The sequence below is a fragment of the Trachemys scripta genome, chromosome 6, assembly GCF_013100865.1.
Source record: "Trachemys scripta elegans isolate TJP31775 chromosome 6, CAS_Tse_1.0, whole genome shotgun sequence".
Taxonomy (NCBI): Eukaryota; Metazoa; Chordata; order Testudines; family Emydidae; genus Trachemys; species Trachemys scripta.
In genome coordinates, this window is record NC_048303.1 from 115,659,575 (window position 1) to 115,687,465 (window position 27,891).

Genomic DNA, 27,891 nt, shown 5'->3' on the forward strand with positions numbered 1-27,891 from the left:
TGTGATTTCCCCCACTGCCCTAAATTAACTATATCCATCTTAAAGTAGGTTTCAGAGTAGCAGCCATGTTAATCTGTATCCGCAAAAAGAAGAGGAGTACTTGTGGCACCTTAAAGACTAACAAATTTATTTGAGCATAAGCTTTCGTGGGCTACAGCCCACTTCATCAGATGCATGCAGTGGAAAATACAGTAGGAAGATATCTATATCTATACATCCAGACGCACAGAGAACATGAAACAATGGGTGTTATCATATACACTATAAGGAAAGTGATCAGTTAAGAAGAACAGGAGTACTTGTGGCACCTTAGAGACTAACAAATTTATTAGAGCATAAGCTTTCGTGGACTACAGCCCACTGCATGCATCCAAAGAAGTGGGCTGTAGTCCACGAAAGCTTATGCTCTAATAAATTTGTTAGTCTCTAAGGTGCCACAAGTACTCCTGTTCTTCTTTTTGCGGATACAGACTAACACGGCTGTTACTCTGAAACTGATCAGTTAAGGAGAGCTATTAGCAGCAGGAGAGAAAGAACTGTTTGTAGTGGTAATGAAAATGGCCCATTTCCAGCAATTGACAAGAAGATGTGAGTCATTACCACTACAAACAGTTCTTTTTCTCTCCTGCTAATAGTTCACCCTAACTGATCACTCTCCTTATAGTGTATATAGTAACACCCATTGTTTCATCTTCCTACTGTATTTTCCACTGCATGCATCTGATGAAGTGGGCTGTAGCCCACGAAATCTTATGCTCAAATAAATTTGTTAGTCTAAGGTGCCACAAGTACTCCTGTTCATCTTAAAGTAGTAATCATATAGTCCAAGAGCCATTCTTACAATATCACATATTACTCACGTTGGGCCAAATTGTTGCCCAGTTAGTGTCACAGAGATGCAAGGAGACACAAAGTGCCCCCTTTAGCCCATCTCATGAGTAGTAGTATAGGAAGGAAGGTAGCAGCTCTGCAAAGTCCATGTTTACCCCTCACTCACATGGATAGAAGAGGACAAACAGGACAGGGACTGTACAGAGCCTTAGCTCTCCCCCCTCAAAATGCCACTCAGTGCAGATGTGCACAGGAAAATATGCTACATTGGATGTAGACTTGATGCTGTTTACTTCCTCTGTAGAGCAGTGAGGGATTCACAGGTTCTCTGCTGCTGCTCCCACGAGAACACAGCAACAGTGTGCCTGTACTTTAGACTCATGGCAAAGCTTTAATTTAGCCCACTATTGGAAGTAATTAGGAGAATATGCTGTTTTTAAATGAAGAAAAACTTTGCCTTCCATAAAATATTTACAGCAATGTCATAAGTTTACAATCATTACTAACGGGGGAGATCAAGAATGTAAGTTTCGTTTCCAGGCATTAAATACGCTTGATTTTCTACTGCAATGGTTTTGCTTTCTACTGGTTGGAAGCTTGGAAAAGGGAGTGATTCCTAATGGTAAACACATGCTTAATTTTAAGCACATGAGTAGCGCTGAACTGGTGAAGTGGGGCCTTATTGTTAAGGGGGCCAGAATTTAGATGAGGTGGAAGAAGTCACAAATTTTAAAAGGATAAAAACCCTTTTGACATATGTATAACTCCCCATTACCTAATTCAGAAGATTTTGGAGAAAAGTTCTCTTTTCCCTATGAATGCTGTTACTGCAAGCATTTATTATAATAAGGCTAAATAGTTTATTTGCTTCTAAGTCAAACTATAAAATACTTTAGATTTAAAACTAACACTGTATATATAAATTAAGGGGGAAAAAACGTTTGCAAAGTCAACCACTTAAGTTAGAAAATGTGAGAATTAAGGTTTCCAGTGCTGCCTTAGTTCAGCCCACGTGCATATACAGTATGATACAGTTGAAGGATAGGATAACTTTTTTTCCACAGGACCCCAGAATCTGATTTCCAACACTAGTTCTTCCTGACACTACTGAACTCAAATACTGATCTTCTTAGCTATGTCAAACAATGTTTAGGACTCATATCACCAAGACTGAATGAGGCAATCAACAGTGGGATGCTGTAAATCATCTTCTCATAGGAAAATTTTTGGGCAAAAATAGGTTGGCTACATTTTCTGGGACATTAGACAAAAAGATTTTTTGCTATTTGATATGTTGGATGACTTCTCTGAATTAATCCATTTCATTCTTATATTTTATCAGTAGTAATTCCTTTGAAATTAGGATGTATTGGGAAAGCCAGCACCATCATGTTATTGGGCATGCCAGGAGTAAGGCTGGTCCTTCACCTCCCATTACTGGGTCCTCAAGGAAGGGTGTGAGTATGTTAGGTTACGGTACTTAGAATAGAAATGTTACCACCAGGAGTTTTGGAATTCTTTTACTATTTTGCAGTTATAAATTTCATAGCATTTATTATTCTTTTGTTAATGGCAATAAAGTTTTTATCAATTTGGTACTGTCCTCAGTGTTTTTGCCAAGCACCCCAAGAGTCCTCTCCTGATATAGAACAGTTCTTGAACCCTGTAGTCTAAATTGGACAAGAACCTGTAAATCTTCTGGTCGGATAGGTTAGTTATGGCTCGTCACTGATCACATCAAATTCAGGTCAACAACGTGGAGAGAACCAAAACAGTTTTAGCACCAGAAACAAGAGTTGGTTCACACAAATAGCATACGTATAGCTGAAGTAACTGCAGTGATATATTGAAAGACAATGAGACCATGGTGTACTAACAAGAATACCTTGTTAAAGACAGAGTGGTCGCTATTCTGAAAGGGAGTACTCAATACTGAAAATGGTCAGAGCCCACCATGAATCTGAGGAAGTGTCTGTGGGAGGGATGAATGTTTATGTGTAAGTAGGCGTCCTTCATATCATGAGTTGTAAAGCTTGTGTCCTTTTCTAAAACTGGGATTATTGCTGCCAATGAGACCATGAGAAATCTGAGTTTGCTAATGAAGCGGTTGAGATGGTGCAGATAGAAAATTGGTCTCCAACCACCCTTCTCTTTGGGTACCAGGAAGTAAGTAAGTTGAGTATAACCCTCTACCCCTTTGTATTGTTGAAGGATGTGTTCTATCAGATAGAGTAGGCAACGAGGTTTGCTACAGGGATTGGTTCCTGGGTTGGTGTTTCTGTGGTGTGGTGTGTAGTTGCTGGTGAGTATTTGCTTCAGGTTGGGGGGGTTGTCTGTAAGCGAGGACTGGCCTGCCTCCCAAGGTTTGTGAGAGTGAGGGATCATTTTCCAGGATAGGTTGTAGATCGTGGATAATGCGCTGGAGAGGTTTTAGCTGGGAACCAATCCCTGTAGCAAACCTCGTTGCCTACTTTGTCCCCATATCTACTCTGGTGACACCATCAGAGGACCCAGCCACATCAGCCACACCATCAAGGGCTCATTCACCTACACATCCACTAATGTTATATATGCCATGTGCCAGCAATGCCACCTCTACCATGTACATTGGCCAAACCGGACAGTCCCTCCGCAAAAGAATAAATGGACACAAATCGGACATCAGGAATGGTAACATACATAAGCCAGTAAGTGAGCACTTCAATCTCCCTGGTCATTCTATTACATATTTAAAAGTCACTATCATTCAACAAAAACTTCAGAAACAGACTTCAAAGAGAAACAGCAGAACTAAAATTCATTTGCAAATTTAACACCATTAATCTGGGCTTGAATAGGGACTGGGAGTGGCTGGCTCATTACAGAAGCAGCTTTTCCTCTCCTGGAATTGACAACTCCTCATCCATTATTGGGAGTGGACTACATCCACCCTGACTGAATTGACCCAGTCAACACTGGTTCTCCACTTGCGAAATAACTCCCTGCTCTCCATGTGTCAGTATATAATGCCTGCATCTGTAACTTTCACTCTATGCATCCGAAGAAGTGAGGTTTTTATCCATGAAAGCTTATGCCCAAATAAAGCTGTTAGTCTTTAAGGTGCCAGACTCCTCATTGTTTTTGAAAATTAAGTGATCTAGAGCTCCTTTATTTCTTTTAGATTACAATACTCTAGCATTTAAATTTACACGAACCAGTCTTCAGAAGACTACAGTAAACTACTCAGGCAATACACTTCAGAGCCAATAAAATACTGTGGATTCTATTGTCCTTTAATGTAAATTATATATTAATAAAATAGGTGGAACTAGCAGCATCACCTACTATTAAGGTTGCCCTACACTTCCTGTTTTAAGACTGCTTTCAGTTACTTATAACTTTTCCAAACTTAACTGTTTGGGGTGAGATTTCCCATGCCATTTTTCTGCCTCATCCTGTTTTGTTTTGAAAGTTTCAGTTTCTGAGAGTGAGGCTACTGCGAGAGCAAAAATAAGCTGTGCCACTTACAAATTTTCTGGTGACCTTTTGTTTGTTTGTTTGAGAAGCTCTAGCACCACAATGCTTTATAGTGAGGAACTGAAATTTCGCAGGGGGCGGCCTTTGTGTTAAGGATGTGCCTTTTTGTTGTTTCTGTAAAAATATGCCCAAGTTACAAACCTTTGGGGAAAAAATCTTGTTTCTCCATGCTCAGTAGAGACTTCTATAGTTTAGCAACTAATATCTCTAAAGATTCTGTCATCACTGACAACATTCTAGAAACTCCCATCTCCTACATGTAACCAGATTCTGCATGCGCCACTCCACAAAACAAATGAGCATGCTCCATCCCAGGGCAAAATTGGACTTTCCCTGTGACTTCTGCTCCCAGCTTTTCTGGAGTGGGGTGGAGCAGAGCTCGCACCATAACTGAGATCAGGATGCCTGACAACCCCCCCGCAATCAGCACCCAAGCAGTGTTGAAGGACAATGCTGCCTGACAAAGACACAAGGGAAAAGAGCTGGACTGGGGGCAGGGAAGGGGAGATTGGGACAAGGAGCTGTGATTGATAGAGGAGAAACTGACTAGGAGCTAATAAGGGAGCACTGGGGGCAGGGGGAGATCTGACAAGGAGCGTGGTGGGGGGGAAGAACTGAGACATGAAGCCGTGGGGGAAAGGGGAAGAGACATATTGGATGAGAAGCCCAGGGTGGGAGAAATTGGGACTGGCTAGGTGAGGAGACTGGGATCAAATAGGCTGGTGGTGGAGTGGAAGTGGGATTCAGATGGGGAGCCCCAAAAGGATCCGTGACCTCCGTGACAAACTCGCAGCCTTAACTATGAGACTGCCTTTCTCTACCTGTTATCCCCTGCCTCATTCACTACACACCTTCCAACTTCTGCAAAAAATGACACTGGGGTCTTACAGACCAGGGTTCTCAACCTTCTTCTTTCTAAGCCCCTCCTCCCCCCCAACAGGCTATAAAACTCTACGGCCCACTTGTGCCACAACAACTGTTTTTCTGCATATAAAAGCCAGAGCTGACATTGGGGGTAGCAAGCAGGACAATTGCCTGGGGGAGCCCACGTCACAAGGGCCCCATGAAGCCAAGTTGCTCAGGCTTCAGCTTCAGCCCTAGGTGGCAGGCTTGGGACACTCTGCTTCAGACCCATGTGCGGGGGGAGGGGGCTTCAGCTTTCTGCTCTGGGCCCCAGCAATTCTAGTGCTGGCCCTGCTTGACAGATCCCTGAAACCCACCACAGGTTCAGAACCACTGTTACAGACAACAGCCTCCTTCACTACACAATCCGATCCATCCTATGCACTGAATGAGGCAGTAGTCCTAATGAACAAGTAGTATGTGTGATCAGACAATTAAAAGACAGACAATCACAATGCATACACAACAAGAGAATTAAAGTTGCATGGCAATCTAATCCTAACTTCTGAGGGCTTGATTTTCTAATCTTATTCTTTTAATGGCATTGTGTGTAATAGGTATGTAAATAACTTGAGCAGTTAACAAATCATAACTATAGTTTACATCCTTGGTTAGATTTATTCATTCAGATTACGTTTCACAAGCTTACTTTTCCTCTGACAATTTAATACAAACTAATAACCAATCAACTGGAAACTTCATAAACTAATTCCTTTTACTTAAAAATGGTCTGGAGAGACATTTGTATAAAATGTGGGAAGAAGCTATCTGGAGAGGTGGGTTTGTTAACTGGATTCAGGCCTTATATATTTATAATTTCTACAGATCTCACTGCAATCACATTCTATTCTTTTAATTTCTCCTCTTATACCCGTTATCATCATCGCCTCTGACTATCTTTCAGCAGTGCATTAAGTAATGTAATTAACAGTCAAGTATGTTTCATTCACTCCATCCCCTGCCCAGGAGAATTGTGCATGCACTGCGGCATGTTTTGGAAGGGTTTCATTTTTGTTCTAAACGTACACTTTGTTACTTGTTTATATTTGAGATAACATGCTGAAGAAGCATGCCTTGAACGTGGAGCAGAAGATGGTGAGGTTTGTGATGGTCCTTAGTTCCCATAGAATTCGTGCCACAGTCTCTGACCAGCCTCCAAGGAAACTGTCTATTGCACAGATGAACTCAAACATAAGACATATGCCCATGAAGCACTAAGCAAGAGAAGAGGGCATGCTGCACCAACATCACTTTCAGTTTTCCAATTCAGAAAAGATCTAACGTGAATTCTGCATTTTCTTTTGTTGCTGGAATGACTATATAAAAGGTGCATGTGGCTGATAAATGAAGGACAGAACATAGAACTTCTGATTGGTGGTTTGAATCAATGACTAAATGTAAGAACTCTGGAAGAAGATGGCATTTTTCATAGATGATGCTAAATGGTATAAATCAGAGCCTAACTCTACAGAAACATTTTATGTTGAACTCACTGTAGCTGTGCAGAATCAGGACGTAAACTTTTTAGTATTTTTATCATTCATCTTCAGACTGCCCCATACACATGGAAAAATGTCCCCAATAGAATTTGTAACGTCACCATCTTATTCTCCTTTAGGACCTTCTTTAATACTCACCTCTGCTGTAATGTCTATAGAACATTGCTTCTGGTAACAGTTATGTAAGTGGGGAGTTGTAACTGATTCTATTAATTGTCTTATCACATCTAAGAAATCTTCAGTCATTCTACGCTAAAACATGTTTGTTGCTTTACCCTTCTCTCCCACTACGTGCTGGTTTGACAAGTTTCATCTGATCTTGTAAACTAGGCTGTTAGGGGACAGGGACTGCGATTATGTGTGCGTGCAGCATCTAATATAATGGAGTCCAGATTTGTTTACAGCCTCACGGCACTACTATAATACAAATGCCACCCTTTTAAAATTTTAGACGTAGATAAAACATAAGGGGGTACCCTAACTGTCCACATTGGACTCAGCAACATTGAAAATCAATCAAATATGGTTAACAGTCTGTCTTCCACTCAGCTACTTTTTCATCCCTATGAAGCTCTGGATGCATTTCCAGACAGAAGATAAACCGTAATCCCACTTCATCAACATTCTTACATGGTCAACATACAGGTGCTTCTCCCTCTTACAGGAAATTATTTTTTACTTTATTCCTGTGCCTCATACTCAACAGCCTAGAAAGGAATGGATATTCCTTCAAACTTGTTTGTAAATAAAAGCAGTCACTTATCTCAGACCACTGTTTTAAGAACAGCTTTTCAAACACAAAGCTACAGATGAACACTTCTTTCAACACTTTTTAAAAGCATACAGAAATTTCCCCTATTTTAGCAACCTCATAAGACAGACTATTATGAGTCAAGCCTAACCTAAAAATTATCAGATTTACCTACATAACAGAATCAGAAAACCCAAGCGCTATAATATTCTGTATGTCTAGCTTGCATTTGGCTCCTAGCAGGATCAACTTTATTCTTTCCTAACATACTTTCCTCAAGAGTCAATCACATGAACCAAACATGCAAATAAATCAGAACATGCATTGGTGAACCAGTAGCTACATCAAATTATCCAACACCAAAGAACCTGAAGGGGCAAGAAGGTGGAGGAGGAGGATTGGCTGCTATTCCAACTAATTTCACAAGATCTTAAGTGTCTACTCACTCTAAGACTACTTGATTACCCTGAAAATAGATGAGGATTCAGAAAATACTCAAAACTAGCATGAAACATTTTCAAAATGACAACATTCGTTACACTAAACCTCTATCCATAATTACCTATCAAAGAAGGTCTTTATATTCCAATTTTAAATTGTGGGGAAAATATATTTAAGGAAGGCTCACCTAGTTACCTAGTAGGACTTGAAAAATACTACGACACACAATTTAATCAATGCAATGCATTTGATTTGCCATAGAATGTCCTATAAGATCAGAAAAGCAAACACACCTAAGATTGGCTGGGTTTTATTTCTTTAGATTAAAGAAATAAGCAATTAAAAAGGGACATCAAACTGATAATCACGAATGCTTGAAAGCTGTGTACCTACCAGTTACAATATCGAGATTTTATATAGGGCTTTTCATCAGTACATCTCAGAGTGCTTTACAGAAGGTGGTCAGTATCATTAGTCCCATTTTTACATTGGGGAAACAGGCAGAATGGTGAAGTGACTCACCCAAGGTCACCTAACAGGCCAGTAAGCCGAGATGGGAATAGAACCCAGATCCACTGAAAAAAAATTCTTCATGTATTTGACAGCACTTTGTGTATAGTCACTTTGGTTGTTTCCCCTGAAGCAGCTTCTTCCCTGCTGAACAGATCCTTTTACCCACACAGAAGAGTATTAAATTCAGGGCATACTATTAGAAGGATTCCCTATAAAAATATATATATTTTTAAGTTACTCCGTTTTTAAAAATCCAAGCTGACAATGTCACTTTACATTCAGGGTAGTCACCAACTACTGCAAGAGAAAATTGAAGGGATCTTCTGGAAGAGACGTGTTTCATGTTTAAAATGTAATCTGAACATTCCTTCCCCATTCTGGAAAGAGATTTTCATTTCAATACACAAATGTGATGCATTCATTTTATAATATGGAGAAAAAGACAATTAGGTGTATACCAGTCAAAAGCTAGTAGCAGTTATGAATAAGCAAGCAGCTAAAGAATGGTGTAAATGTCATTTCTCCTGCTGATTGAATACTTTACCATCACAAAATCTCTGACCAGCAGTATCCTAGGAATCAATGATATAAGAGTAAGGCCATATCTACACTACTAACTTTGGTTGAAGCAAGTTATGTCAGAGTACAGCCATCAAAGTTTGTATGTTGCTCAGGCGCATGCATACTTGACTGCTTGCGTTGGAACTGCAGGTACTCGCCAGGAGTGCGCCTCTGTTGATGCAAAGTGCAGGGCACCATGAGTAGGTATCCTAGTGTGCCATGCACTGCTGTCCAGTGCAATGACTTTTGAGACATTTTTGCAACCTGTTGTGCGTGTGCAGCAACCTCTGGGACTTAGGGGTCAAGTTCACAGCATGGGGCTTTCTCCATCCCATAATGCCATCCCTATCCCATAAATTTTCACATTTTTTAAAATCCCACAAACCTGCATGGCGCATTATGGTCTCCACTGTCTGACAGAAGCACAGTCCCCGCAGACCTCTGTGCTAGTCCAATGAAAGTTGCAAATACAGAACATGATTCTCCTGTATTAGCAGGCCCACCAGAAGTACAGCAACAATAGGGGACATTAGGATTTCTTTGAGGACAGTTTGCTAAGAAACATCAAAAAAACTATTCAAATTTGTTGGTAGCATTCATGAAGCAGTAGCAGTTGGAGAGCCCCTTAAAGGTGCATGGTTGAAGTTGGTCAAAGCACCCAGAGCCCCAACCACAAGTTAATAGATAGTTGATTCTATGGCATAAGAACGGAGAGCACTAAGGATTACTGATAGAGCCAGAGCATAAACTAGGTCAGTGACTTTCAACCAGAAGTCCAGGGCCACCTAGGGGGCCGAAAGCAGGTTTCAGGGGGTCTGCCAAGCAGGGCCAGCGTTAGACTCACTCAGGGCAGAAAGCCAAAGACCCATCACATGGGGCTGGTGTCCTAGGCCCCAAGCCCTGCCACACAGGGCTGAAGCTAAAGCCTGAGCAATATAGCTTTGTGGGGGCACCTGTGGCATGGGGCCCCAGGCAATTGCCCTGCTTGCTATCCCTTAACGCCGGCCCTGGCTTTTATATGCAGAAAACCAGTTGCTGTGGCACAGGTGGGCCGTGGAGATTTTATAGCATATTGGGGTAGGCCTCAGCAAGAAAAAGGTTGAGAAGCCCTGAACTAGGGGAAGCACATGATAGTGTTTTTGCTTTATTTTCTATGTTTTAATTTAAGCAAATTCATTTTTAAATTCTTTACCGAAAAGGCTCTATTTTGTTCAAATTTTCCAGCTGCAATGGCATTAATAGTTCTATAGCCACCCACTTGTTTAATAATGTTAATTTTAAAATTAGTATTATAAACCACACAAGTGAGACAAGTGTTCAACAAGTTGCACAGTGACTTTTGCTCATGGATGAAATGTATTAAGTTGCAACAGGTAAAAAACATGCTGTTTAAATATAGCAATCAACATTTCTTTTACAAACCAAACCAAGGAAAGAAATTTGGAGGGGAAAAAAATTAAAACTAGTTTGAACAGTTGATGTCATTTGCACTATAAACGTGCATTTATTTACAAGTGATTTTTTTTACCTGGGAAAAAATCAGTGACAAATTGATTATACTGAAAAGGTTAATAGGGACACAATTTCTAACTCAAAGAAGTTAAAGTTTTACTTTAACATCTTTGCAATGTACCAAATAATCCTGTGACAAAGTGCAGCCCTCTCCTCCTGTCATCTTGTACAAATGGCTCTAACAAGACCAGTTTGTAGACACAGACACCTAGTTAATTTGTGACCTATGTGTAGTTTACTTGTGTTATCTCAACCATCACCCTCTTCCAGTCCTGTGTAGCAACTCCATTTACAGTGATATACAAACATCATCCCCTTTTGCCAGAGGGAAGAGACCTCTCCATACAGATCTCCCTTTATCCCAGTGGTTTTCAAACTGTGGGTTGCGACCCAGTACTGGATTGTGGAATGTAAGGCACTGGGTCGTGGCAGCTCTGGTCAGCACCGCCGACCAGGCCGTTAAATGTCCCGTCAGTGGTGCTGCCTGGCTAAGGCAGGCTAGTCCCTACTTGTTCTGACACCGCGCTGTGCCCTGGAAGCGGCCAGCAGCAGGTCCAGCTCCCAGGTGGGGGGGGCCACAGGGCTCCGCGTGCTGCCCCAGCCCACTGGCTCCACACTCCCATTGTCCAGGAACCAACCAATGGGAGCTGGGGAAGGGTGTGGAAAGAGGCGGTGCCTCCAAGCAAGAGCTGTGCAGAGCCACTTGCGCGCTTCCGCCTAGGAGTTGGGCCTACTGTTGGCCGCAGTGCAGTCTGTGGTGCCAGGACAGGCAGGAAGCCTGCCTTAGCACTCCTGCTGCACTGCTGACCAGGAGCCACCTGAGGTAAGCCTATGCCCCAATCCCCTGCCCCAGCCCTGAGCTCCCCCCGAATCCAGAGCACCTTCCTACACCCCAAACCGCTCATCCCTGGCCCCACCCCAGAGCCCGCACCCCCAGCCCAGAGCCCTGACCCCCTCCTGCACCCCACCCTGTCCCAGCCCAGAACCCCCCCATTCCTGGCCCCACCCTGAAGCCCTCACCCCAACCCTCTACTCCAGCTCAGAGCCCCTCATCTCCAGCTCCACTGGGTCACATGCATTAATAATTTTCTTCAACTGGGTCGCCAGAAAAAAAGTTTGAAAACCACTCCTTTATCCTGTCTAGCCACTCCCACTCTCTCTCACTGCCCCTTATGCATTTCTTTACTCTGCACTTTTCTACTTTTTGCAGTTAATGGGTTAACTAGCTCATTAGCTCGCCCAGCTCACACTGATCTAGTAATTAGCCTCATCTTCCCTCAATCAGGTCCTTCTCCAGAAATTACCTGGACTTACAGTGAACAGAATGCTGGTTCTCAGCACTCTCATAGATCCTTACATATACCACTATGTACTATGCTTCTGACAAAGTTTCAATACAATTTAAGATGACGTTGATACATTATAATATAGATCAAGCTCAAATATGAACCTACTCCCCACAAACTTTTATACAATTTAATAGATTCTTACAAATTACTTTTAAATAAAACTTTTGCTTCTGAAGTCACCAAATCTCAGAATTTTAGCTTTTCAGCTGAGTAAGGAAAATAGTTTCTCTAATTCTGCAATGACAGTAAGAATAATAAAGTGAACTCAATTAACTAGAAGTATTAATTGCATTTATCAGAATGCTAGGTGGCTGCATCACTGATAGAGGGCTGCATGGACATGTCATAGTTCAATAGATGGCAAACTGATACTCCCTATTACAAGCCCTAACTTATAAACTACTATTCTGCTCTACTGCTGAGAAACATATTAAACAAATTTGATCGGGTTTTAAAAAAAAAAAAGACGGCGATTTCTGAACTGTGTGGAACATGCTGACCTGCGTCACTTTTCTTTTGTAATATTTGACATTCCAAATAGACTTGCTACACACACTTAAGATTTAACAACATTTCTGGAAAGGAACAGAAAATTTCTACTGTGACAGGAAAAGCCATTCAAAATGTTAGTCTATACAACGAGCTGTCCAGAATTCTACTGCTAATTAGCTACAAACCAGCCATTAAAAAAAATTCACGCTCATCCATGGCAAAGAGCGTGTTGTCCAATACAAGTTGGATCATCACCATCAGCTCGTATAGAATCTCAAATTTCACTTACAGAAACAGTCAAGTCTCAAGCCCTCATGGTTGCAAAAACCTTAAAAAAGTGTGTACCGGGTATAACTGATGCTGCATCTGCCAGGCAGTGGGAACTGCTGATTGTTTTCTAAGTTAATAAGAGAACAGCTTCTGCTATTGCACTGCTTGGACTGTAGACTTCCCAGCTGAACAGCAGAGCACATGGATGAACAGCTGTAATGAGCCTTTCCCTGCACTCCTAGATTCCCCAGGATCCTAGTTCCTTCATACTTCCCCTCTCCTAGGCCAGGGCTGTTCTAGCCTCACCTTTCTGCAAGCTGAGATTAATAAATCTAAGGGACTCCCCCATTCTGCTGCCTTGCAGCATTTATCTCACAACTGACCCTAGTTTCTAATTCCCTATATCTGGAGGCAGACTTAAGACTCTGGCTAGGTCTACACTACCACTTCTACTGATCTAACTTATATAGGGTATGAATAAACCACCCCCGAGCGACATAAGTGACACCGACCTAAGGGCCAGTGTGGACAGCACTATGTCGGCAGGAGAGCTTCTCCTGTCAGCATGACTACCGCCAACCGTTGGGGGTGGATTAATTAAGTCGATGGGAGAGTTCTCTCCTGTCGGCTTAGAGTGGCTACACTAAAGAGCTTACAGCAGTGCAGCTGTAAGTTCTCTAGTGTAGCTATAGCCTTAGTTCCTTATTTCCCCATCCAGGGAAAGATCAAAGAGCCCAAAAGCTCTAATGTACTTCTCCATAAACATGCAGGGAATAAGGCAGAACCCTCAGGAGAGTGCAGAGTGTGAGCATTCAAGAAGCTAGGTCAGGCACCTGGCAACAGGGGAACAGATGATGAGTGACTGTGGTTTTGACGTGCTTCTGCTGAGATGTACTGGATTTGGTGGAAAAGGGAAGTTAACTGATGTCTCAGACATGAAAGGTGAGTAAGTGGAGGGGGTATCTGTGTCAACAAATGGGGCTTGTCAGAGTGTCACTGACGATCAGAGTGAAGAGGATAAGAAAGACACATAGTGCGTGTCCAGGTGAATGTTTGCACACTTAATATGTGCATGATTTTATAGAGTAGGGATTGTCATTCTCATATGCAAGTAAAGGTGAATTAGATTTCTCCCCATGCTGATAAGCTCTCTTGACAGTTTTGCCAGACTGATGGAAGTATTATACAATTTTAAAGAGAAAAAAAAACTAGATATTTCCTATATTTTATTATGGTGAATCAAAAACTCACTGGAACCAAAGACAGCCAAATAAATGCAAAAACCATGGAAACCTACATTTCAGCAGTTATTTCCTCTCTCTCAAACTAAATAGCTTTTCTGGATATTCTGCAAGTTTCCCATTGTTTGCCAGTCTCCAATGCTGGCTTTTTTCCTAGTAAATTCACATAAATTCATTACCCTGCTGTATATGATACAAGGACTATCTACATATTAAACAAAAACACAAAAAAGGTGTCATCTGTTTAAAAAAAAAAAGTCATGTTTTCCTCTCTTCTTCCCCCAAGACCTTTTGCAACATACTCCAAGGTTAGCATACTGGGAAAAAACAAAAGCAGAAAGGCCTGGATTCTGCAGTTGTTTCTTTAATGTAGTAAGGAAATTAAATAGTTTCTCTAAGACTGATCGGACCAAAACTGGAACAAAAATTGAAAGAAAAATTTTATTTGAGAAAACAGCCCCACATTCTTTTCAGTAAAAGTCTCCCACTAACTACTACAGAGGCAAAAATAAAATGGAGGGAGTACTAAAGTTATTTTCCATATCTAGTTCTTTGGAGATGTCAACGAGGCTTCCTACTTTGGGGAGATTAACTCCAATAACGTGGGCCTGTAAAGAGCTAGTTGAAAATGGATGGACTATTGATGGACTATTCTCCCAAATTGGATGTATATCTAGCTGCCAAGTCTGAGCATTTATGCAGCATTATTCTCTAGACTGACTCCAAGTAACAACCTTGCATACCTCTGAGATAGACACATTCCTCAAACATTGCTTTTGGCCTGGTGGAACATGTTTCAAGACTATGAGATAAGAGAGACACCCACAAGGTCATAAAATGTTTGTATATAAGGTTGTATCCACTGACACAAGATGAGCAGAATGTATCTGAACTTTTTTTTTTTTTTTAAATAAACTACAGTCTAGAAACAGTAATTAGGAGTCCTCAATCCACACAACCTAGCTTCCCATGGAAGGAAATGTGGCTTAGGAGAAAAGTAGCCATCAGGGCCTGGATCTTTAATTCTTTATATTCAAAATGATTACCAACAATACATTTTTAAGAGAGAGGCATCATTTGAGCCTTTAAGAGAATGATCATTGTAACTCCAGCTTCTTAAATATTAAGTCCACAATCCTACGGTGATTCATGAATAGATTATTAAATGAACTATGTAATGTTTTACCAATCTTGACAAGTTATTCAAACTACTTCTACTTGAAAATAGGAAGCCAATATCAAACAATACAAAAATAGAAAATATTCTGAGCAGCTAATCTGAACAAAGCAAGAGAAATCTGCATAGCTAGAAAAAATGGAACTTGAACAAAGTCTGTGTCATAACTTACTGGTTGGCAGATGGTGAGATGCCACCAACAGAAAAAAGTCAAAGGCAAAGAAGCAGACCTTTTCTTATTTCACTACCATGATAGCCGTTATTTATTGGACAGTGGCTGTTTGGCCTCATGAACCTGCAGGTGTAATGCTGAGTAATACTCTTTCCTGTAAATTGAAGGAGTTGGGTTTGTAAGTAGACCTGAGCTCTAGTGGTGAGGCTCAGTGGTTTGCTCATCCAGCAGCCTTTTTCAGGCTGCATGCCTTCATTAGGTCTTGGAATATCATTCACAGATCGTAATTACAAATAAATGAAGGTCCATAACTCCCTGCAGTTAAAGTGAACTAAACTTTCTTTTTCCACACATTCTCCTTCCAGGCAAAATACTAGACAGGAATCCTATTACGTGACTACAAAGCACTTTTGAAACTAAATTATTTTTACACTGGTTAAATCATTGAACATAAATCCTGAATGTATTTTTTAGCTTCCAAATGAATCAAACCAAAAACACCAGTTTTGAATTATATACTTGGGGGGGGGGGGGAGAAGAGCTATAACATGCAGCATCAAAAAGGGTAACAGCTGAAATTTACAATGGCTTGAAGCAAAGTTTGCCTCACTGAAGTAGCACAGGTGGAAGTGAGGGCAGAACTGGACAAGCCAGGCAGCACTGCTGAAAAGGATCTGGGGGTTATAGTGGATCACAATTGACGATGAGTCAACCATGTGATGCAACTGTAAAAAAGGCTAATATTCTGGGTTCTATTAACAGGATTACCATATGTAAAATATGGGATGTAATTGTCCCACTCTACTCAGCAGTGGTGAGGCTTCAACTGGTTTTGGCCACCACACGTTAAGATGTGGATAAATTGAAGAGATTCCAGAGGAGAGCAACAACAAGAATGATAAAAGGTTTAGAAAGCCTGACCTATGAGGAAAGATTAAAAAATTGGGCACGTTTAGTATTGAGAAAAGACGACTGCGTTGGGATGCAAGTCTTCAATATGTTAAGGGCTGTTATAAAGAGGATGGAGATCAACTGTTCTCCATGTTCACTGAAGGTAGATTGTACACACACACACACACACACACTCCACTGTAGGTGACATCAGCAGTTCATTCACAGATGGAGGGACTTTGGATCATCTGAGGAGAAACGGCAAAACAGATTTGCCAAAACTGGCATCATCAAGAGAGGACTGAGTGATGGTATAATGAGTAGAGAAGGTACACACAGGTGACTCTGTTGCTTCCTTGCATATATCCACTCTTGGGACATTGCTCAGGAAAGCTGAAGTGGTGCACTACGTTCTAGTAGAGTGAGTGGTTTTTCTTGATGGAGAAGACACTTCAGAAAGCTCATGACAGAATTTGACAGAGTCAGAAGCCCAGTGAGATTTGCTGAGATGACACTGGTCGACCCTTAGCTCTTTCAGCATAAGCCACAAGGTCTGGGAAAAGATCTAAAGGGTCTTGTATGGTCCAAGTAAACCACCAGGGCTCTACGAACATCCAAGATATGGAGGTGGTTCCTTAGCCTTACACAAATGGGGCTTTGGAGAAAATATCAGAAAGTTAATGGTTTAGAACAGTGTTTCCCAAACTTGGGACGCCACTTGTGTAGGGAAAGCCCCCGGCAGGCAGGGCCGGTTTGTTTACCTGCCGCGTGCGCAAGTCCGGCCGATCGCAGCTCCCACTGGCCGCAGTTCGCCGCTCCAGGCCAGTTAGAGCTGTGGGAAAGGCGGCCAGCACATCCCTCTGCCCACGCCGCTTCCCGCAGCCCCCATTGGCCTGGAGCAGCAAACCGCGGCCAGTGGGAGCCGCAATTGGCTGGACCTGCGGACGTGGCAGGTACACAAACGGCATCCCAAGTTTGGGAAACACTGGTTTAGAAGAAAGGCTGACACTACCTTAGGCATAAACTTAGGATGTTGCCTAGGGCAGTGCTTCTCAACCAGAGGTACGCATACCCAGAGGTCTTCCAAGTGGTACATCAACTCATCTAGATATTTGCTTAGTTTTACAACAGGCTACATAAGAAGCACTAGTGAAGACAGTACAAATTAAAATGCCACACGATGACTTATTAATACTGCTCTATATACTATTCACTGAATTGTTTTTATTTTATAATTATATGGTAAAAATGAGAAAGTAAGCAATTTTTCCAGTAATAGTGTACTGTTACACTATTGTATTTTTAGGTCTGATTTTGTAAGCAAGCAGTTTTTAAGTGAGAAGAAACTTGGAGTATGCAAGACAAATCAGACTCCTGAAAGGGACACAGTCTGGAAAGGTTGAGAGCCACTGGCCTAGGGAACACCTTGTCTTTATGAAAGGCCACAGAAGGAGGGTTGGCTAGAAGAGCCTGAAGTTCTGAAACCCTCCTTGCATAAGTAATTGCCACCAAAAACGCCACCTTGTAGCTGGCCAAGAAGTTAACAATTATATTTAGATAATAGAACCTGATAATTGGCAACTCATTTTAAGTGTGGCAGTGGAATAAGCCTTACACCCATACAGATAAAGTCTCTTTAATTACATAGTCTTAGATTGGGATTGGCAAAATCATTTGTTAGTGGTTGCAACCACCAAGGAATCAGAAACTGGGAAAGCAAAGAAATAACCGAAGTCTTGTTGAGGGACTTGGTATCTTCTGTCTACCCTAGCCAGAGGAGGTAGAGAGGCCAAAGTCTGCCAGTGCCTTCACAGGGTCTAGTAAAGCTTCGCTGATAGGAAGGGCAAACCATTCCTGGAACAGGTATCTGTAAAGGCATCCAGGAAAGCATGCAGGTTCTCTTGCATAATCTCCACCTGGACACCTAAAAAAGATAACCACCATCTTCATTAGGATCTGAAAAAAACTCTGGAGTCCTCCGAGAGGCAGCCTACTCTAGAGTTACCACTTTGTCTAGCAAAGTGGAAGAGACGTGAAGAGGAACGTCAATGCCATGTACATTGTTGGTGCTGGAAGAGTCGGGATAGCTGCAGAGCACGTGAAAAGTGCCAGCCTCGGGTGAATTCCAACATAATCCGTGAGTGCATCAGCAGAGCTGGCAGTGCTGGTATGACTAAAAAGAGTGTATCGATAGAGCCACAATGGCCACAGAGTGTTAATGGCACCAGTTGTGTTGATGGGGCAAGCAGAGGAATCTACTACACCAAGGAAAGTCAGGGAAGGAAAACAAAGGAGATCCTTCTAATAAAGAAACCTGAGCAGTCAAAGCCTCTCAGATAAGAGTATCTGTGCCAACAGTGCCGAAACAGACTGAGGAAAGGAAGAAGGATCCAGCACAATCTTGGATCTTTGAAAATCATTGTGCCTAACCCTAAAAAGACTTACATGCCAAAATGTCAAGTCCTGCATACACAAACATGTCTCTAAATGTTTAGAGTCTGTGAGGCAGTCTTAATTTTAATCACAAATCTGTCTACCTATGAATTAGGGCTGTCAAGAGATTAAAAAAAGTATCACGATTAATCACGCTGTTAAACAATAGAATACCATTTAAATATTTGTGACTTTTCTACATTTTCAAATATATTGATTTCAATTACAACACAGGATACAAAGTGTACAATACTCACTATATATTTTTATTACAAATATTTGCACTGTAAAAAATGACAAGAAATAGTATTTTTCATTTCACCTAATTCATGATAGAGATTGCACTACAGTACTTGTAAGCTGAACTTGCAAATGTAGAATTATGTACAAAAAAACTGCATTCAAATATAAAATAATGTAAAACTTTAGAGCCTACACGTTCACTCAATCCTAGTTCAGCCAATCGTTCAAACAAACAAATTTGGTTAAAATTTACAGGAGATAATTCTGCCCGCTCTTGTTTACAATGTCACCTGAAAGTGCCAACAGGAGCTCGCAATGCACTGTTGTAGCTGGCGTTGCAAGATATTTTCTTGCCAGATGCGCTGAAGATTCAAATGTCCCTTCATGCTTCAACCACCATTCCAGGGGACATGCATCCATGCTGATGATGGATTTTGCTTGATAACAATCCAAAGCAGAATGGACCAACATATGCTCATATTCATCATCTAAGTCAGATGCCACCAGTAAAAGGTTGATTTTCCTTTTTTGGTGGTTCGGGTTCTGTAGTTTCCACATCTGAGTGTTGCTCTTTTAAGACTTCTGAAAGCATGCTCCACACCTCCATCCCTCTCAGATTTTGGAAGGCACTTCAGATTCTTAAACCTTGGGGCAAGTGCTGTAGCTATTTTTAGAAATCTCACATTGGTACCTTCTTTGCATTTTGTCAAATCTGCTGTGAAAAAGTGTTCTTAAAATGAACATGTGCTGGGTCATCATCCGAGATTGCTATAACATGAAATATATGGCAGAACGCAGGTAATACAGACGTGCAATTCTGCCCCAAAGAGTTTAGTCAAATTTAATTCATGCTTTTTTTTTTTTTTTTTTAAAGCAAACGATCATCATCAGCATGGAAGCATGTCCTCTGGAATGGTTCGCCGAAGCACGAAGGGCCATACAATGTTTAGCATATCTGGCATGTAAATACCTTGCAACGCCGACTACAAAAGTGCCATGTGAACACCTGTTCTTACTTTCAGGTGACATTGTAAATAAGAAGCAGGCAGCAGTATCTTCCATAAATGTAAACAAACTTGCTTGTCTTAGCAATTAGCTGAACAAGAAGTAAGACTGAGTTGACTTGTAGGCTCTAAGGTTTTACACTGTTTTGCTTTTGAGTGCAGTTATGCAACAAAAATCTACATTTGTAAGTTACACTTTCATGATAAAGAGACTGCACTACAGTACATGTATGAGGTGAACTAAAAAATACTATTTCTTTTACCTTTTTACAGTGCAAATATTGGTAAACAAAAATATTATAAAGTGAGCACTGTATACTTTGTATTCTGTGTTGTAGTAGAAATATATTTGAAAATGTAGAAAAATATCCAAAAATATTTAATAAATTTCAATTGGTATCTATTTTTTAACAGTGTGATTAATCTCGATTAATTTTTTTGAGTTAATCACATGAGTTAACGGCAATTAATCAACAGCCCTAATATGAATCTGGATAAATGTATAACAAGCCAACAACGATAAATATTTACCGGCAAGTCTATCAGATGTATAGTGCCTAGCACAAAGACTGAGACCTCTCTAGGTACTACCACAATAAAAATAAGTAATTTTTAAATACAATTGTAAGACTCCAGTTTCTTACTACAACATGCACAAAATCTGAATGTAAAGTGGGCTTGAGAACTAGATTCTCAGATAGAAAACATATGTAATGGGCCTTAAACAGAAGCAAAACAATTGACACCAAATGTCCCTGTCCCAGTTATATTTTGTTACATTGGCATTTCTATGTCCCTGGTCCCGAGTGCAGAGTACAAGCTATTACTGCTCTTCATAAACAATAACTATTTGTAACACTAAATTCAATTTCCAGTAAATAAACTTTTTAAAGTTTGGTCAGAAAAAAAAAACCTCATATGGACTTGTAAAGGACAGGAGACTGACTGCTGAACACACAGTTTTTAAAAAAAAAATTGAAGGCTGAAATAAAGGTACAGGACCATTGCTAAGACATAAATAGCACAACAATACATGATTGATATGAACATCAATATGGTATCAACAAGAAATAAAAGTGCTATAAATAAAGAGGTAACAAGTGCATATGAAAGGACAGAAAAAGATTCCTACCTTTAAACCGACTGCTATAAGATCTGTAACAACACTGTATGAAAAAAAATGAAGAGAGAAAATGGAAAAAGTTAGAGAGCAAGTTATTGCAAAGGCAGTGATAAATAAGGTTAAAGAAAGAAAGAAAAACATTGTTATAAATTATAAAGGAAAGAATGTGATGAGTTGTGGATTTTTTTTTTGTTTTATTTTGTTTTTTGCAAAGGAAACTGGATAATCTAGTAATGCACAGTATGAAATAAAGCAAAGTTTTAGCTGGTGGGAGCAACAAGTGATAGCAATTCCACTCAGTCACTGTAAAAAGGGCATATACAATTATATACTTTTCCATTTTGACATAATTCTCTCTCACACACACACACACAGAAAAGTAAAAGGAACACTGGACAGTAACATTTATTTCTCCCTTGCCCTTGGAACTACAGGTATATACCAAGTCTATTTTTGTAGCCCAAATTTCCACAGTTCTTCAAAACTGAGCTTGTGTGTATGGATTTTACAGAAATTAGAAAGTTACATTTTAAAAAATCATTTCCTCCCACACATCCAGGAAAATGTCATGAAAGTATGTCAAACTATCAAAAGCATCTCAATTAAATCTGTCCTTTCATACCCTTAACTGCTTCACCAATGCTAGGCTAGGGGTATCAAACTCATTCTGTAGAAAGAATTCAACTTTTTAACTATGGTTTCATCATTGCCAACCCCAAGTGGCCAAAAATGTTAAATCAGGCCTGCTAAATCATGAAGATTATAAAAAAATGGGGAGGGGGTATTTGCCTTCTGATTTTGAGTCTTTAGGGTTTACATTTATAAGTTTTTCTCTGCAACCACGAGGGCCAGGAATGAACTTCTATAAACGAAAGCTGAGATTTTCACCTAACCACGACTCCAGGACCTGAGGCTTTTAAGAAGATACCAAATATTGCAAGAGTGGCAATAAAATCATGAGAGTTCACAACACTTTGGACTGGGGTATAAATTTAGGAGTATATGCTACTTTCAGTCCCACTGATGTGAATGAAAAATTTGCATAAAGATAGATGGTAGAATATGAGACCTTTATATATTAGATAAAAGTTCAGTCACTATTTCTTCATGTTATCTAGCTTCACTCAGTGGCGAAAATATGCTTACATTTATAACACCTCAACTCTTGCCCTATCTTCCCTTTCTATTCTCCTTTCTCCATTTTTCAACCACTTCCCTGACTTTCCCTCTATTCCTTCCCCTTCATTTCCTTCCATGCAGCAACTTCCAATTCCCATTCCCAGTGAGAAACACTTCCATACTCTACCCCCATTCTATCCATTTAAATGAACAGCAATAAAATACGTATGGATATGTCTACAGTACAGCAGCTCAGCAACACCACTGCAGCTTTCCTACTGTAACACTGTAGTTTAGATGCTTCCTCCATTGACGGAAGGGATTCTTCCCATCAATGTAGGTAACCCACCTCTCTGAGAGGCTGTAACTAGGTCAATAGAATAATATTTCCGTTGACCTAGCCATGCCTAATCTACTGTACATCACACAGGGCGGTAAATTTTTTACACCCTGAGCTATGTAAGTAGGTCAAGCTAAGTTTTAGGTGTAGATCAGGCCTTAATATTGGTATTAGTACCATCTCTAAGCTTTAGAGTTCTCAACACCCCAATGAAATGAATAGAGGGCAAAGGAGTCACCACCTCTCCAATTCATTGTTTCAAGCAAATTGGAGTCTCAAGAAGACAATAGTGAATCAATACACTCTGTTTATATTTGAGAAGTTTTCCTCACAACCATAAAGCCTAGAATCTTACTATTTTATTTAAATGAATGCTTTCAGTCTGCAGATTCTGTAGTCCAGCTTTTTTCCAAACTGTATTTTCCTTTTTTGTTTGTTTTTAAAACATGCTCACCCCACTCCTCCCCAAAAGGCACTAATGTTCTAAAAGGCTGCGTAGAAAGTTTAAGTTTTGGTAACTGTATGGAGATAAAGACTATCTAGTATTTTAATAAGGTAGTTTTAACCTAAACAGAGTTATTAAAATAATGTTTTAATATATATAAGCTAATATTAAAAAGTCAATTTTCTAAAAGAAAAAAGGGATCTAGTGCATATGTATGCACATGGAACTTTGGATCAAACTAAAAACTTTCTAACCTTTTTATCCATGTGGGTATTAAATACATCATGCCCACTTCTGTATTTAAGATGCATATTGAAACATACCAATTTCTGCAGAAACCCTTGCCATAAGTGTATATTGTGTGTATGACATAGCATTATAAAGTGGTCTTGCTACTAGTTCTACATTTAAAAAATTCTGTAAAAAATAGAAATTTGTAAAGAGGCAGTTGCAAAAAAGAGTTTGAATGCTTTACTTTGCAACCTTAACATACCCAAGAAACCAAAACTTTCCTTCTTAGTGAATATACATTGAGAACAGTCTAATCACATAATTATCATCTAGTCCTTCCACAGGTCCCCAACCTCACTGGTAAACATATACCCCACTCTGCAGTGAATGAAGTAGGCAACTGACCAAGGGAAGGATTCTACAGATCCATGCCAGATTCTCATCTAAATGCTGTCTGCAATTATAAGACTAAAATTGGAGTAAAGCTATTGACTTCAAACTATTTAAATCTTAATTTTTACACTGATGTAAGAATTGGACCATTAGCACACCGGCTGATGTGTCATATGGGGATCCACAGTACCCTAGCACATTCAACCTGCAGCTGAGAGGATATAATATCACTTGCCTGTGGGATATTCTAATGTGGGTCTCAATCTCTCTTGTTGAAGCTGTTCCAGTTTGTATAAATTATTATATTATTAAATTGTGCCAGAGAAAGAGACTGACTCTTTAGTTCCATGGGTAGGGCAGACACACCTGAGGTAACAAATACATATATCCAAATATCAAGGAGAAGAGTGAATTGAACCAGGTTCTCCCACATCCTGGGTGTTAAGATATTCAAACGAGGGTTTATAAGGAAACTCTGCCCCAGATCCTTATGAGAAGCAGAAGATCAGTTCTGTATAGCTCTCTCCTACAGCCTAAGGGGAAGAGCTGTATTTCATGTTCCTCACAAGACCATCCTGCAACTGACCACCAACGATATGCACATTTACCATCTAAAGACAATGAAGGGGTTACCAATCAATGATCCCTTAGAAAGAATCCTGCTTTGGGAATAGACCAGAAAATCCAACAACTTTGCCGCTCCTATCTGAATGTTATACTAGTTTTGGATCACCACTCTTGTGACTATGTACACTGCACATATAAAAAGTTAGTAATGCTTTGGTTAAATTGTGGGGTCTTAGTAGTATTATTGATGATACCATAGACTTGGGCAATTGTATGAACACTTTTTTTTTTTAAACACACTAAAGCTGTGTTCTTTTGATCCAGTTGTCCTCCCTAACCAGTCTAAATTCCATTGTGTATGCATCATGGCTTTGAATGAATAAGCATGGCAGAAAGTTGACGTGACATGAAGTGCTATGACTAAGAAAACTCATCTCAGAGCAGTCAGATAGATCAACGGTTACACCATTGACTTATGGATGAGTGTTCAGTCCACCAGCTTTTGGGATGGAAGTTTGGGGAAAACTGGATTAACAGTAGTAACCAAGGAAATGGTTCTTTTTCCCTTCATCCTGATGTCCTGGCTACTATACCACTTGTGTTGAAAATGATTTTATTTGCATGCTCATTAAAACGCACACTCATTTTCACATGTTCAGGATTTTAAAAACAAAACAAAAATTTTCAGGTGTTGTGAAAAATTACGCTTGTGGAACACAAGAGCACCCAAAACAGAATAATGAACATTTAAACAACGTTTTATTAGTTCTCAATGACCCATGCTCTAAAAACATTTAGCTGTGATATATGTCAGAGGGGACCTTTCATAGCGTGGGAAAGAGTATTGAGGGACACTTCTGCATCTATAACCACACCTTTTGAGATTGAAAGAGACCATTATGAACATTATGTTGTACAGAATCAATTTCCTGAGCTATATTTTTCAAATACTCAGGAGTTAAACTATTAGCTTCTTTCCTTCTCAGTACAAGCTGAAGGCTCTATAAGACTGATCACCTGCAATTAACACGCTATCCCTGCAAAGTTTTAAATTCCAGCACACTCAATCAATCATGCCCCAACAACTGTGTTCAAATGCCTGATCTCTTATGAATTTACTGAGAAAAAATTATTAATGTTTCACTTCAGTCACATAGACAAAACGAAATCAAGGATACAGATGTTGTGCAATTGTTGAATCATCCAGCGTACACTGTAAGAGAATTACAAGTACTGTGCTCTAGCTATATTTTTGTTACACAATTAAATCCAACTCTATCATATCCTGATGTAATTATGGCATAGATTTACTTTAAAAAGGAGAATCTGGTTAAAAAATAAACACACAAAAGACCACTACATTATTTTATATGGTTATCTTCATTTGCGATCACTGGAGGTGCCTGAGCTACAGCTCAAACTGTGTAAGAGATCAAGGGAGACTGTTGGCAGAGCAATGTGTTATGAACCTGCATGGGATGGACCCTAACAGCCAGAGTTTGTTAACCTTTAGGGAATGTTGCGTGGCCCATCAGGAGCTGGAAGATGGCTGAGGAAATACTGGTGGTGGTTTATTAATTTTTTGTCGTATGCATGTTGTTGCTGGTGTGTTGTTAGTAAGCAACAAAGTTTATGTATTCAAAATATTTAGCAGTTTGTCAAGAACATCTTGAGCTTGGGATAAGTGCTCTTTTTACGTAGTAGGACTTGTTTACACACTTTTTTCACTATTTAAGTACACTGGTTTAGAAATGCACTTAAATTGGTGCAAAAACTGTTTAAATAAAGCTGAAATGCATTATAAATCTAAACAAAAGTTGTGGCCTATGAAGCAGGGCCGGCTCTACGTTTTCTGCCACCCCAAGCAAAAAAACAGAAACAACCTCAGAGAGCGCAACTGCTGAAGCAAGTAGCAAAAAACAAAAACAAAAAAAAAAACCCACAACCCGGAATGCCGCCCCTGGAATTCTGCCACCCCAAGCACATGCTTGGTTTGCTGATGTCTAGAGCTGGCCCTGATGTGAGCAAGAGATTACTGCACCTTTAAGGCTAGAACATTCTGTCTGGCAGAGTTCCATAGCCTTTTCAGCTGGAAGCAGTTGCAGCTAGAGACTGAACCCAGTAACAAACTGGCTGGATGGATCTTGTAAATGAATACCTAATAACTGTGCTTACCCAGTTCATTTTTATTGTTCCAGTATTTCTTGTTCCAGTATTGTTCCAATGTTTTCAAATAAGCTCAATTACTTCAATTGTTACTTTAGTCGCAACAATTGTTGCAACTAAAGTAATTGAGCTTATTTTCCTATTATGTTTGGTAGAGAAAAAAAATCAATCATGGATGAAGTGATTTATATTTTTCTTTTAATCTCACCACTGGATCTAAAGTAATTAAAATGGAATTTCCCCTTCACTACATTCCGCTGGGACAATGAAAGAGGGAATCTGTTACTCCTTCTGGCTGTCACACATCAGAACAATGTTGCAAAGATCAAGTTCCAAACTTCATAGAGAAACACATGAATCCTCTGATTTAGTATAACCTTGCATTCACTAAGCATTGGTTTTAGGTGTAAATTAACCTTAGTATGCCATAAAAATGAAGTTCCTCCTGTATGTATAGCTTGCGTAACTACTTCAACATATAAAATGCAACTTCTTTCTCAACAAACAGTGCTATAAAATATTTTAATCATTTTGAAGATTTACATATTAAGATTTTTCTGTTAAGTTCTCAAGAATTTAAGAATAAAACCAGGCTAGCATTGGAGTTAGTTTAAATTTTTAAGTTTTTATTATCCCTTTCTTGAAGGCTTAAGTTTTCAAAAGTAACTACCAATTTGGGGGTTTCAACCTGAGAAGCTCACAAGGGGCCCAATTTTCAGAGTGCTTGTAGGTGCCCACTAAATATAAAACTTCCTTTAAGTCTCAAATGGGCACCAAAAAGTGGAAACAAAGTCATCTAAGTTTTGACAATCTAAAAGCAGCTATTAACAACCCCAAGATCCCTTATTACCAAAGACAAATGAGGTTGTTAAAAGCAGGAACTGATGTGCAAAAAAAGGAATTCACCTTTAACTAGCCCAGCTGTACTTAGCTACTGAAACTATGTTGCGTGTCACACACTATTCTAAAGGCTGTAATAAAAGACTATCATCTGCAAAACAAAATCTTTCCACTTTATTAGAGGCTTCAAATACAGTTACACAAATACAATTAAAAATTATTCAAATCTATACAATTTGTATACTGTTCACTATTTATACACCGAAAAGGATGCTGTTCAACTTGAAATCTAGTCAAAAATTGAATTAAAAGTATTTTCAGATATTATACATCTACTACTTAGTACTACTTCCATTCACCCCCTCCCCTTCCTGATGCAGCCTTAAAATCTACATAGGGAAAAAACTAACTATACAAAGTTCCATTTAACAATATGTTGTCAAAACCCACACATTTCTGCAAAACATGTAGCTTTACATGAATCAGCATTTTCCAAAAGAACATTATGTTGGAAGACTGCCAACTCTATTATTAACATTTATGTAGCACTAGATGACTATAACCAATTTGGGCTTCCTTGTGTTAGGTGCTGTACAAATATAGAATTTCCATAATTTGTTTCAGTATTCTTAGGTCTTACCTGTAAGTACTCGAAGTTAAAAAAAAAAAAAAAAAACAGATGTGATTTTAAATTGACAGAGGAATGGGACTGGCTTTGAAGTAACACCATGTACTTAAAGTCAGACTTCCACAGCATTTTTCTTCCTACTGTTGTTACAACATACATATATAATTATGGAAATTCAAAATAATCATGTAATCATACAAAATCTCTCTCCAGTTTGTAATCATATTTTCACAAGTAATT

At 39.7% G+C, this 27,891-nt stretch overlaps 1 protein-coding gene across 2 annotated transcripts in view; it reads right to left on the reverse strand.

Annotated features, from left to right (window-relative positions):
* Window positions 1-27,891, reverse strand: part of PTBP3 (polypyrimidine tract binding protein 3) — a 106,872-nt gene that overhangs the window by 77,158 nt on the left and 1,823 nt on the right. Inside the window, exon 2 of one of the 2 annotated variants that reach the window (XM_034773008.1) lies at window positions 20,932-20,965. The exons of the other annotated variant lie outside the window; for it this stretch is intronic. Within the exon in view, the coding sequence (XP_034628899.1) occupies window positions 20,932-20,965 (34 nt within the window). The remainder of the gene's footprint in view (window positions 1-20,931; window positions 20,966-27,891) is intronic. 2 annotated transcript variants of the gene reach the window in all.